Genomic DNA, 13,604 nt, shown 5'->3' with positions numbered 1-13,604 from the left:
CGCACCGTCACATGGATGACTTGGCAGAATAGCTACTGGGCCAGTGTTGTCGCCTGTGGCTCTACTTTAGGGAAACTGACTAGGAAATCATGATGTCGCCATTTTGATGGGGTCCCCAGAAGAGAGATGTCCTCCCCAAAAGCTCCTGGACAGAGCTGGGGAAAGAGTTCAGATAATCAGTATCTTTGTGTACAACTGCACAACTCTGGACCTCCAGCATCAGAACCACTGGGGCCTACGTTAGTAATACAGATTCCCAGGTTCCAATTTGGACAGACGAAACTGATCTCTAGGGTGGGATCCAGGAATCTGCATGTAACAAGCACCCAGGGGAGTTTTCACTAAAATTTGAGAGTCACTTATTTAGAAGGAGGACTATGCTGTGTGCATGTTCTCTGAAATGTTAGGTCAATCACGACCGCTCTACTGAAACTGCTCCAACCAGCCAAGGTGCAGAGAAAAGATGCGTCCAGGGCCCCAAAGCCAGTGTGCTCTGGAGGCAGGGAGACCGCGGGAATGTAAAGCCAGCAAGCTGTTACCGAGTGATTTGCACAGAACAGACACTCAGTTGATATTTGTCAATTTGCTGTGTTTAAGAACATTGCTGAATTAGTTTTTTTAATTATATTTTGCTGCTGAACTAATTTAAAAGGTATTTTTAAAAGAACGAAATTGAGGAAAAAACCTTCAAGGTTCAGAAAATGGAAAGTTCTCATTTACTTGTTTATGAAATTGTTTTTGAGTCCAATAAAGATGCTCAGCTTAAATGACTTTTTTTAAAGCTCAGAATTAAGTTTCTCTTAGTTTGGGGCAGTTTGGTCCAGCTACTTGCAAAAGACAGGCTTCCATATCTCCCGTATGCAGCCTTGAAGGTCCCAACAGAAGTAAAATAGTTATTTAAGGAATGTGAAGTACTAGGGACAGGATGTAAATTAAAATGTTTAAAATGATGTCTGCAGATGCTTAAGTTTGTTGAACTCTTAGTCGTCCTCACAAAGCAGCTGATTACTTTCAAGACTCTGGCAAGACTCATTTTACTCCAGCTTATGATTTCCAATGGTTCTGCCTGAAGCTGGGCTGCCGTTTTATGAAACGGTTTGCATCTGCCTGACGTGGAGCAAACTTCACAGTGAGGCGATAATGTGAGGGTTTTGCCTTCTTGCAAAACAACTTATATATATGTCAAAAACCTGGGGTTTGGGTTCGAATTATGTGGACTGCGTGTGTGTAGTAAGCTCTCTGGTCAGTTACCCATTTGGCTTGTGTGGACATAGCCCTTGGGAGGGAGGGAAGGTGGGCTCCATGACACACAGGTTGGGGAATTCCTGTTTATTGCCTATAGCGTCTTGCAGAAGGGCTGCTGAACGCTGGAGGCTTGCAACTGTGAAACTCGGAGCTCAGAAAATGCTGCCTGGATGGGTGAGTCCTTTTAACACCTCTTGGGTTGATTTTTCTCACAGGTTTTCGGGATTTGCAAAGCTCTGAGACTGTGACCTCAAGCTGCCTAGTACTTTGGCCCCATTTCAGAGGCCTTGGGCCTGGGCCAGAAATGGACGCTGCAGGGGCTGTGTTTTATTCAGTTTTTTTCTTCATTGGTCATTTCATTGGTCATTGGGCTTCAAGAAAAGCACTTCTTCAGGATCAAAGAAGCAGTGATGGAAGGAAAAGCAGAGAAACCCAATGAGCCCTTATTGGTGGTGAACTTCCAGGAAATATCACTTGCCTCTTGATTAGGGGAAATCACTTTTAAAGGACCCTGAGTTCTGTGCCCCAAGCATAGATTCTGGCAGAAGGAAACGAGCTGGACTGATGACACACTACAGCATCTGGTCATGTGGAAAGAATGATCTTCAGGAAAAATCACACCCTTGGCAAAGGCTTTTTACAGAGGCAAGGGCGAGCCGGCCAATTCTGACAATGTTCCAGTGTGGCAAGGGAGCCAGGAGGACTTAGTCATCATTACTTATGTTTCTTCTCTTCCTCCCACATCTCCTTGTATAACTGTCTTTTGGGGAGGGGTGAAGTGATATTAAGAAAAACAACAGCGCTTTGAAAAAGGGGCAGGGGGAAAAACAAGAAGGGAGAAAGAGTTGGGAAGAGCTCTTGGGTGATGAGGAGATGGCGTGGGGATATTCTGGAGCCTGACGGAACTGTGTGGTCCCACCAGCCCGAGATGCTGGGAAAACAGGAAGGGATTCGGGAGGTGGCAGAGATGAAGTTGGCTCACAAAATGCAGGGCTCCCTGAGCACTTTACAAATACCAGCTTGCAAATTAATCACGACAAACACTCCCCGGTCATCAGGAAACCCTTGATGGATGGAGGACAATGCACAGAGACCAAAGTTCAGGGGCAGCACCAATATTCATTTGGGGCAATTGGAGTGAGAGCAGCACGGGGTCACAGCCTGGTTGGCCTCAGAGGCTTTCTCATCTTTTGCAAGGTCTGGAAACCATGCAAAGGGTGTAATGGGGAGAGGCGCTGACATCAGGCATTATGCGACCGCTGAATGGGGGCAGAGAGGCAGGAGGAAAAGTGAGTGACGACGGGGCAACAGCTGCAGGTAGACCCATTTGCAGGTTATCGGAAACTAACCTAACTATTCAGATCTCTTTTCATGGTTACCTTGAACGCTATCAATCTACTTGAAAACCAGGATGATCCTTCAAGTGAGCTGCAGATGTCCAACTGGGCGTGTTTTCTGCTTCTAAGTCACAGGTAATTCGGTGTACAAGTTTAACACCCTGATAGGCCCTAGCCTTAGCTCTGTTTTAAATTCCCAGAGTGTTTTCGTGTTTGTGTGCATGTGGGGGGAATACCTTAAAATCTAGCAATGCTGCTCCCACAGTGCTCTCCTGGGCCCCTTCCAAAGATGGTAATATTATGGGCAGATGGTTTCGATTTTTATATTTGCAACAGCTACTTGGAGAATTGCCAGCAACAGGCAGGCAATCAGGACATATTTATTAAGTGTACTGGGCACTGGACACTGGTCCTGGAATTCTCCTGGTTGTAAGCAAGTTGGGGGGACAGGGAGGTGAGAGCTAGAATAGCCATTTTGAAGTGTGAGATTTATTGAACCCCATACTGGGCGACTGATGGAGAGAGGCTACCAGTCTTCCAGCTAAACTCCCCTCTGGTCAAGACCCAGCAATTGTTTTCCATAGCAAAGCGTTAATAAAATATCTGTTACTCCCAACACAACCTCCTGGGGGAAGGGACCTGTCTGTCTGCTTCAACTTTGGATCCTCAGCGCCCACATCAGGGTACCTGGCCTGAGGTGAGTGCTGTAGAAATAGTTGTTGAACGAATGCATGAGGACCTGCTCTGCCTGAGGGTTGGGGACAGATCGGGAGTCTTCTGTGTCCCCTCCAGAGCATCTGGTGGCCCATTTTTAGGTCTCAAGGTCACTGCCAAGAAAGAGAAGCTGCTAAAGTGACACCTCTGTGCACCCACATGACTTAACACAAAAGTTAACATGAGCTCTTCAAAAACAAGCCTCTCAAGTGTCTGTCTCCTGCCTTCCCTGAGGACAGCATCGGTGGCATCAGATAGGGGTTGGGGCTGGGTGACCTGCTGGTCCTTGGCCATCACTGTGGCCCAGAGGTCATTTAAGTAGCTCTCTGCTCAGCAGACAGGCAGAGGGAATAGATAGCAGGTCCAGGTAAACGCTGCCTGTGGCCACGGTGAAGGCACCCAGAGCCTGGGAAACTGAAAGGGACATCATAAAACCAACACGTAATGGACCATTGCAGAGACAGGCAAAACCAGTCAGAAGAAATAGCATGGTGCCCAGGCCAGGGACACCTGACCTAACGTATTTTGTTTTTTTGAGACAGGGGTCTCTCTCTCTGTCACTCAGGCTGGAGTGCAATGGTGTGATCACGGCTCACTGCAGTCTCAACCTCCCAGGCTCAAGCGATCCTCCCACCTCAGCCTCCTTAGTAGTAGCTGGGACTACAGGTGTGCACCACCACCCCTGGTTAGTTTTTGTATTTTTTTATAGAGATGGGGTTTCGCCGTGTTGCCCAGGCTGGTATTGAACTCCTGGACTCAAGAGATCTATCCGCCTTGGCCTCCCAAATTGTTGGGATTTAGGCATGAGCCACCACACCTGGATGACCTAAGGTATTGACTAAAGAAAGCAGGTGATTCTCAGGGGGGCTGTGAAGCCAGCATGCCTAGAGGAAGGGAATGCACCATGAAGGCGTTGTCTCCTGAGGCTTGGTCCAGGAGAGGCAGGTCTCTTAGACCCACACAGTGCTCCTAGTGTGCAGATGCACCTCTCTGATGACAAAAGGCAGTGTGGTTGTGATATTTTACATACATAGTTTTTGTTATTGTTGTTGTTTTTGGGACAGGGTCTCACTCTGTCACCCAGGCTGGAATGCAGTGGTAAGAACATGGCTCACTGCAGCCTCAAACTCCCAGTTTCAAGCCATACTTCCACTTCAGCTTCCTGAGTAGCTGTAACTACAGGCATGCACCACCTGGCTAATTTTTCAAAGTTTTTGTAGAGACCGAGTCTCGCTATGTTGCCCAGGCTGGTCTCAAACTCCTGGGTGTAGGCAATCCTCCTGCCTCGGCCTCCCTCAGTGCTGGGGTTACAGGCGTGAGCCACTGCACCAAGCCTATATTTGTTTTTTTGTCCACAGTTCCTGGCCTGTAACTCCCATGGCCCTTGTTATAGTGAACACGATCTCCCTCTCTGACGTTCTTCTACCCTCCTTCACCTGCTTACAGCAGGACTCTGATCTGATTCTGGGTCTAATCTCATTCCAGAGAGGGGTCCGGTGAATACCCTAGAGGAAGGAATGCTGCACAGAGAGGCTGAGAAGAATTCGGACAGACAGGCCTTGGTGGGTTTAGATCTCTTTCTGTCCAATCCCATTTTGACACAGTTGTCCATGCTTCACTCATGCTTATCCAATGAAGTTTCCATAACAGGCCTGAGAGGACAGGGTTCAGGAGCTTCCAGAGAGCTGAGCAGGTGGAGGTTCCTCGGGGGTGGTGTTTCAGGGAGGGTGTGGAAACTCTGCCCCTTCCCCCATATCTTGCCCTGTGCATTTTCTTCATCTGTATCCTTTATTTTTCTGAGACAGAGTCTTGCTCTTGTCACCCAGGCTGGAGTGCAATGGCGCGATCTTGACCCACTGCAACCTCCACCTCCCGGGTTCAAGCGATTCTCCTGCTTCAGCCTCCCAAGTAGCTGGGATCACAGGCACCCGCCACCACACCCGGCTAATTTTTGTATTTTTAGTAGAGACGAGGTTTCACCATGTTGGCCAAAGTAGTCTCAAACTCCTGACCTCAGGTGATCCGCCCACCTCAGCCTCCCAAAGTGCTGGGATTACAGGCATGAGCCACCATGCCCGACCTATATCCTTTATATCTTTTATAAACAATCAGTAAATGTGTTTCTCTGACTTCTGTGAGATGCTCTAGCAAATTAATCAGATCCACAGAGGGGTCATGGTAACCCCAACCAGAAGCCTGTGGGTCAGAAGTTCTGGAGTCCTGGACTTGTGACTGGTGTCTGAAGTGGGCAAGTCTTGGGGACTGAGCCCTCAACCTGTGGGATCTGATGCTGTCTCCAGGTAGAGAGCAATGGTGGACACCCGGCTGGTGTCCGCTGCGGAGCTGATTGCTTGCTTGGCGGTGGAGAGAAATCTCCCTCCACATGTGGTCACAGCATCTTCTGTCTGTGTTGATTGCTTTTGGTGTTGATTGAGAGAACAGGAAAAAGCACATTGAATGGTGTTCTTTCTTCCCCATATGCAAAGTGGTGTAATGGTTAGGAGGTGGGTTTGGAAATCCCAGTGGGGTGACCTTGGCCACATTACCTTTCTGGTCTCAGTTGCATTGTCTATAAAATGGGATCCTCTCAAGCACGCCTATCTCCTCCTGGAGTGCTTGAGAGGATTAAATGAGAAAATTTTTGGAAAGTGTTTACAGCAGTGCATGGCACATAGTAAAAGCTCAAAATGGTCTCAATGATGAAGATGACAATAATCTGGCTTCTTGGTAGCCATGTGGCAGGCAACAGCTATGCAGATCCTCATAATCTACTCTGGGTGACAGTTTAACACAGGGTTTGGCAATTCTAGCCCACTTCCTATTTTTATAAATAAAGCTTTACTGAAACACGGCCATGCTCATTCATTTATGGGTCACGCTGCAATGGTAGAGTTGAGTGGTGGTGATAGAGACCTATGGTCAATAGAATGTAACGGCCTTTTACAGAAGAAAGGATATACTATTTGGCCCTTTACAGAAAAAGTTTGTCATCCTGTCCTCATTCATTAGTAGACAACCAGCTGGTTCCTGGACTTCACCGAGGAAAGTGCTATATTAAGCAGTTGTGAGTATAAAGTCTGGGCTCCAACATTTGCTCTGTGACCTTGGGCAAGTTACTTACCTACTCTGGGCTCATCATTTTCACAGGGGAAACAGGAGTGATGACAGTGGGGATGAAGTGGGATACTGTCTGGACCATGCTTTGCATAGTGTCTGCTGGCTAGGAAGGACTCTATATGAAGTAGTTACTATGATTAGCTATTATATTTCAACTGATGAAAGGTACAAAGAAACTCCCAGGAAGAGGGTCATAGCTGCATGCTGCTCTCTTTAAAGAACGCCCAGCGGTAATCCCATACAGAGCCAACAAGATATGTGGACATCAAAAGGGAGTGCTCCTATGCAACATACCCAGTAAATTAATGATTCCACTTCCTTTTCAGTTAAAGCAGTGGATCAGAATTTGAAAAGGAGTAAAGGTCAAGGCCATGAGGTCTAACTAACATGATAGCATCAGTGCCTGGCCCATAGTAGGCCCCCAGTATCTACTGGCTGAATGGATGGAGCTGGTTGTTTAACCGTAAAACTATACTCTCTGATGATAAGACCACAGTTACCCAGAAGATAAAGTTTCCGCCTCCAATATTTTTGGGTCTTAGAAAGGAAAACAGTGTGCTAAAGATGACAGGAAACTCAAAACAAGGACCTGCTAATGCTTCTCCCAACTGGACGGAGGCACCGTGATGGATTCCTGGGCAACAACAGATGGGCAAAGAAAAATGTTTAAAAACAAAAGCTGGCACATAAGGTCATGAATTGGCCCAAAATAACCTGTGACACTGAGCAGACGGATGCAAGCAGTGCACCTGATGGAAATGAGGCCAAGCTGATGAGCTGAAATAGCCTACCCTCACTGGTGCGCTCCGTCCTGCTTCAGGACGCCTCAGCATGGGAGAGAGGCAGGCACGTATTAGCATTTTCCGGTTTACGTTTTCTCACATCCTTAGTGGATTGCTTTCATTCCTAAGTCCCTAAAAAATTGGAAACCACTCCACTTACCAGGAGCACACTTGGGAATGCAGATCTGGAAGCTATTTTTTCCCTCCAGACATTTCATGACTCTGGTTTCTACAACAGCAGGCGATGGTGACGCTGCCAAGTTTCAAGAGAAGGGCACCTTATCTGCAAAGTCACGAATCCAAGGATCCAAATGGGCTCCCATTGGCAAGGGCGGAAGGAAGTCGTTTGTCTTAGCTTCTTGAAAGATCAGAAGAAGATTGGGAGGTTTGGGGTATACAGGTACCTCGCTGTACCGTGGTGTACCCCCCAGGGGAAAGACTGCCGGTCGCTTCTCAAAATCTGTAGTGGGTGGGGCTGTGTAGCTGAGTGTCTTAGTAAATGCCCATTTGATTGCGAATGAACAGCAACTCAAACCAGCTGAAGCAAGCAGGGGGCCTCTACGGGGAAGAAAAGCCAGTTCCTGACATCCAAGCCTGACTCTCAGCTTTGCTTAGCTATGGTTTTCTAATCTTCCTCATTTCCTTCCAGTAAACTCTCTATTTAAGTTAACCACAGAAAGTATCTGTTGTTTACAACCAAGGGATCTTGAGTGATACAAAGGGTCCTAGTGGAACCCAAGAGCAGGCATCGGAACTGGCCTTCACAAGGAAGGAAACTGGGAATCAGAAAGTCATTGGGAATCAAGGTAACTTTCTCCCAGGTCAGCTGAGAATGTATTTAGCTTCAAATGGCAGAAAACCCCATGTGAGTAGACTGTAAAAATTTGGAGCCCCTCCCATACTTACTCTGGCTTTATCTGATGGGATATTAACAAACACAAGGCAAGCAGAGACTTGAAAAGTGCTTGTACACTGGGGCCCGTTCTCACCTGCTGCTCTTGGGAACCGTGGCCACCACATGTGAACGGGCCTAGTCCAGTTGGCTGAAGGATGAGTGGGTGTGCTGAGCAGAGACAAAGGGTTGCAGTGGAAGGCCTCTCTAGACCGGGCTTCTCAACCTCAGTGCTATTGACATTTTAGATCAAATAATTCTTTGTTGTGGGGAGTTCTTCTGTCTATTGTAGATCATGTTTAGCAGCACCTTTGGGCTCTACCTAGTAGATGGGCACCTGCCCTTCCCTCATTGTGACAACCAAAATTATGTCCAGACATGGCCAAAGTTCTCTTGGGGGACAAAGTTGCTCCTTGTTGAGAACTACTGCCCTAACCCAACTCGCTTGCCGAGGCCAAGTGCATGGAAGAGGCCATTCTAAACCACCCGGCCCCAGCCAAGACAGTCCTGACGGGAAGTGTGTAGCTTGACACATGGAATCAAAAGAAATAATAAATATTTGTCTTTTTTTTGAGACGGAGTTTCGCTCTTATCGCCCAGACTGGAGTGCAGTGGTGCGATCTCGGCTCACTGCAACCTCCGCCTCCCAGGTTCAAGTGATTCTTCTGCCTCAGCCTCCCGAGTAGCTGAGACTACAGGTGTGCACCACCACACCCAGCTAATTTTTGTATTTTTAGTAGAGACGGGGTTTCACTGTGTTGGCCAGGATGGTCTTGATCTCTTGACCTTGTGATCTGCCCACCTTGGCCTCCCAAAGTGCTGGGATTACAAATATATACACCTGACTACAGTGGCTTAAATACATAGGGATTTATTTGTCTTATACAGCAGGAAGTACAGAGGTAGGCAGCTCATTCATGATTCAGAGCTCGGCGATGCCACGGGGTGCCCACCCGGCCTTCTTGTCCCTCCATTCCACTATTCTTTGGCCTGCTGCTGGTGTCTGCTGATCCCCAAGGCGGCTGCTCCAGCTTCCAGTCAGAGCTCCAGGGGTGAGAAAGGGGACAAGACAAAGGGACCAAGGGTGAATGATTTCTCCTAGAGAAGCTGGAAGGGAAGCCCTCCACAGGGGCTTTTCCTTATATGCCATTAGCCAGATTGGTACAATATGGCCTGCCCCAGCTGCAAGGGAGGCAAAGTGATGGCTGAGCAATGACTAAGCAGATTTAGTATCTGCTGAGGAGCTGTGGGATCTGCTGCGCTGTCTCTCTGGAGTTCTGTGGGTTTTTGTGTCTCCTTGTTGCATATGTACTCCAGCCTCCTTTTTTTTTCCTGAAGACTGGCTTTGTTTTAATGAACACGAGGGGGAAAACGGCAGCTGTAGCCCTGGAACTGCATGAAGACTCTCAGCTCTATATTTGGGGATATGGTACAGTCTAATACTTTCATGTATTAGGTTCTTGAACATTTCTGAGATTTTCTAGAGTATTTGTAAAGTCAAGTTATGCTCCCCTTTCTTACTGACTTTATTTATTTATTTTTCAGACAAGGTCTTGCTCTGTTGCCCAGGCTGGAATGCAGTGGCAGAATCATAGTTCACTGTAGCCTCAACCTCCTGGGCTCAAGTGATCCTCCCAGCACAGCCTCCCAAATAGCTGTGACTACTGGCACATGCCACCGCATCAGCTAATTTTTAAGTTTCTTGTAGAGATAGGTTCTCACTATGTTGCTCAGGCTGAAATGGAACTCCTAGGCTCAAGCAGTCCTCCTGCCTCAGCCTTTCAAAGTGTTGGGATTACAGGTGTGGACCACCATGCCTGGCCTCTCACTGGCTTTAGACCCTAACCACATGTAAGATGTGCTTCCTATGCAATATCACACCAAGAATTTGCCCTATTTCCCCCGGGTTTAACCTGTTTAAAAAATACACTTTAAAAAAAAATTATTGTGGCTTTTTAAAAATAAAAACAGTAGGCCGGGTGTGGGAGCTCATGCCTGTAATCCCATCACTTTGGGAGGCCGAGGCAAGCAGATCACCTCAGATCAAGAGTTTGAGACCAGTCTGGCCAACATAGTGACACCCTGTTTATACTAAAAATACAAAAAATTAGCCAGGCATGGTGGCGGGTGCCTATAATCCTAGCTACTTGGGAGGCCGAGGCTGGAGAATTGCTTGAACCTGGGAGGAGGTGGAGGTTGCAGTGAGTAGAGACGGTGCCATTGCACTCCAGCCTGGGTGACAAGAGTGAAACTCCGTCTCAAAAAAAAAAAAGGATTAATGACTTCCGGCTCTTCCAATTTTTTTTTGTGGCTGCCTGGCCACACAAGAATGGCAGTGAGGGGACAGATGGATGGAGAGAAGGCAGAGCTTGGAAGCAGCAAACAGTACAGCAAAGGAGAATGGGGGTCTCTCCAGGCACTGTGGAAAGGGAGCTTGTGACCTGGGCAGCGTGTGCTCTTTGGTGACTGGGGACTTGGTCTGTCCTTGTGGCCTGGGATGGTAACAACTAGGCCATGTGGTGTATCAGAATGGACAGTGTAAGATGGAATTAGAAACCTGGGTTCAAGACCCAACTCTTGAGTTTACTGGCTGTGTGATTTTAGGCAGGCCATGTGAGTTCTGAGGGCCTCAGCTTCCTCATCTGTCAAATGGGGAACATAATACTATTCACCTCCCAGAGCTGGGGGAGGATTAAATGAGATGTGTTTTCAAAATTGTAGAGTGCTATATAGATGTTGGTCATTATTACAGAAGCAATAAAACGGATTGGTGTTCTAAATTTATTATAATAAACAGATTTTTTTTTTTTTTTTTTTGAGATTGAATCTTGCTCTGTCACTCAGGCTAAAGTGCAGTTGTGTGATCTCGACTCACTGCAACCACCACCTCCTGGGTTGAAGTGATTCTCCTGCCTCAGCCTCCCGAGTAGCTGGGATTACAGGTCGGGCTAATTTTTGTATTTTTTTAAATATATATCTATATATATTTTATTGCATTTTAGGTTCTGGTGTACACATAAAGAACATGCAGGATTGTTGCATAGGTACATATATGGCAATCTGGTTTGCAAAAATGGAACGCTCCACGAATTTGCATGTCATCCTTGCACAGGGGCCATGCTAATCTCTGTATCGTTCCAATTTTAGTATATGTGCTGCCGAAGCAAGCACAGTTTTTGTATTTTTAGTAGAGACAGGGTTTCACCATGCTGGCCAGGCTGGTCTCGAACTCCTGACCTCAAGTGATCCACTCACCTCGGCCTCAAGTTTCACTGGTCTCAAACTCCTGACCTCGTGATCCACTCACCTTGGCCTCCCAAATTACTGGGATTATAGACGTGAGCCATCGTGCCAGGCCATAACTGAGATTTAAACTCACTATCAAGGCCTTGATAGCTCCAAAGTTATAATTCTGCCTGCGGCTCCAGTGTAAGTTTCATGTTTTCTCAAGTGTGAGTCTGTTGGAACTCTTAGGAGGTTTGATATTTGGGTACATCATGACCCATGTGGAACCACATGATTATATCTACGAGGCCTGGACATCTGGGCTACAAACTTCTATTCTTCATATACCTGAGTCTGTGTACATTCACAGGTGTTTTTTTTTGTTTTTTTCTTTTGAGACAGAGCCTTGCTCTGTCACCAGGCACCAGGTTGGAGAGCAGTGGTGCGATCTCGGCTCACTGTAACCTCTGCCTCCCAGGTTCAAACAATTCTCCTGCCTCTGCCTCCCGAGTAACTGGGACTACAGGCACAGGACACCATGTCCAGCTAATTTTTGTGTTTTTTAGTAGAGACGGGGTTTCACCATGTTGGCCAGGAGGGTTTCGATCTCTTGACCTCATGATCCGCCCACCTCGGCCTCCCAAAGTGCTGGGATTACAGGCGTGAGCCACCGCGCCCGGCCCATAGGTGTTTTTTAAAAAGAACCCTTCTCCCGACACACTCCAAAGTATAATATTGTTCAAAATACCGGTCTAGAAAGCGAAATACCAGGGTAACAATCTTTAAAGTCCTACAAAAGCAACTCAGTATTTTGACACAGTTGACACGGAAGAGTCACATGAACTCACAGAAGACCACACGAGGCCTGATGGGATGAGGTTTCTCTAGTACCTTCCACCAGGCTTCGAATGCAAAAGGCTCTGGCTGGACTTGCTGGAGGTCTCTTTTCTCAGCATCTCTCTTTCTTGGTGCATCTTTAGGGTGGCTTTTCTGGTTCCAACCTTTGACAAGCAAGAGAAAAAACACACAAACACCACTGCAGTGAGACTCCAATTGTTCCACTCAAGTGGTTTTGTTATTTTTTATTTTATCTATTTATTTTTACCATGAGGAGGACTAAACACTTCCCATGTATTTTATTGTATTTATTTATTTACTTTTTTAAAAAATTGAGATGGAATCTTGTTCTGTTGCCAGGCTGGAGTGCAGTGGTGTGATCTCAGTTGACTGCAACCTCTGCCTCACGGTTCCAGTGATTCTCCTGTCTCAGCCTCTCAAGTAGCTGGGACTACAGGAACGTGCCACCATGCCCAACTAATTTTTGTATTTTTAGTAGAGATGGGGGTTTCACCACGTTGGCCAGGCTGGTTTCAAACTCTTGACCTCAAGTGATCTTCTCACCTTGGCCTCCCAGAGTGCTGGATTTACACTTAAGGGATTATAGGCGTGAGCCACCGCATCCGGCCGGTTTTATTATTTTTTTAAGAGATAAAATGATTCATCATTATCATATTACTCAAAGATGAGCCTTAGTAAGGTTTTGGGGTGGCCGCTCCAGATACACAGATATTGCTTTCTCTTTCTCTATTCTCTTTTTCTTTTCTTTTTTTCTTTTCTTGATGCGGGGTCTCACTCCACTGCCCAGGCTGGAGTGCAGGGGAGCGATCCCGGCTCACTGCAGCCTTGACCTCCTCAGGCTCAGGTGATCCTCCAACCTCAGCCTCCCAAGTAAGCTGGGACTACAGGTACGCGCCACTATGCCCAGTTAATTATTTTATTTTATTTTTTGTAGAGACAAGGTTTTGCCATGTTGCCCAGGCTGGTCTCGAATTCCTGGGCTCAAGTGATCTGCCCTCCTTGGCCTCCCAAAGTGCTGGGATTACAGGCGTGAGCCACCAAGCCAGGTCCATTTACATATTTTTTAGTTTGAAACCTAAAAAATATGGCGGGGGGTTGTTATGGTAAGCACATTCGTTGTGATGGTGTTCCTCCTAAAAAGCTGTTACAGAACTGAATGTGTCTAATGTCTCCGATGGCTTAGAACTGGGTGTCCAATCTTTTGGCTTCCCTGGGCTACATTGGAAGAACAGTTTCTTGGGCCACACAGAAAATACATGAACACTAACAGTAGCTGATAAGCTAAAAAAAAAAAATTCCTATAATGTTTGAAGAAAGTTTACAAATTTGTGTTGGGCTGTATTCAAAGCTGTCCTGGGCCTCCGGTTGGACAAGCTTGGCTTAGAAGGAGAAAGTGAAGTATATTTAAGGGAGGGTCTGTTTAACCCTTTGAGC

General features: G+C 46.8%; 1 protein-coding gene and 1 non-coding gene across 2 annotated transcripts in view; both read right to left on the bottom strand.

Moving 5' to 3' along the window:
• Positions 1-8,942: 8,942 nt before the first annotated feature.
• FHAD1 (forkhead associated phosphopeptide binding domain 1) overlaps positions 8,943-13,604 on the bottom strand; it is a 157,539-nt gene continuing 152,877 nt past the window's right edge. The window contains exons 30-31 of the mRNA XM_021668394.2: positions 12,204-12,313; positions 8,943-9,131 (exon numbers count right to left, since the gene is read on the bottom strand). Of these exons, the coding sequence (XP_021524069.2) occupies positions 8,999-9,131; positions 12,204-12,313 (243 nt within the window). The 3' untranslated portion in view covers positions 8,943-8,998. The remainder of the gene's footprint in view (positions 9,132-12,203; positions 12,314-13,604) is intronic.
• Positions 11,155-11,258, bottom strand: LOC135269624 (U6 spliceosomal RNA). Its single transcript, XR_010337873.1, has one exon. It is a non-coding gene; the product is annotated as a U6 spliceosomal RNA (small nuclear RNA).

Source organism: Aotus nancymaae, unplaced genomic scaffold (assembly GCF_030222135.1).
Source record: "Aotus nancymaae isolate 86718 unplaced genomic scaffold, 86718_ANA_hifiasm-v0.15.2.pri h1tg000053l, whole genome shotgun sequence".
NCBI classification, from domain to species: domain Eukaryota; kingdom Metazoa; phylum Chordata; class Mammalia; order Primates; family Aotidae; genus Aotus; species Aotus nancymaae.
This window is presented reverse-complemented; position numbering and strand designations above follow the sequence as displayed.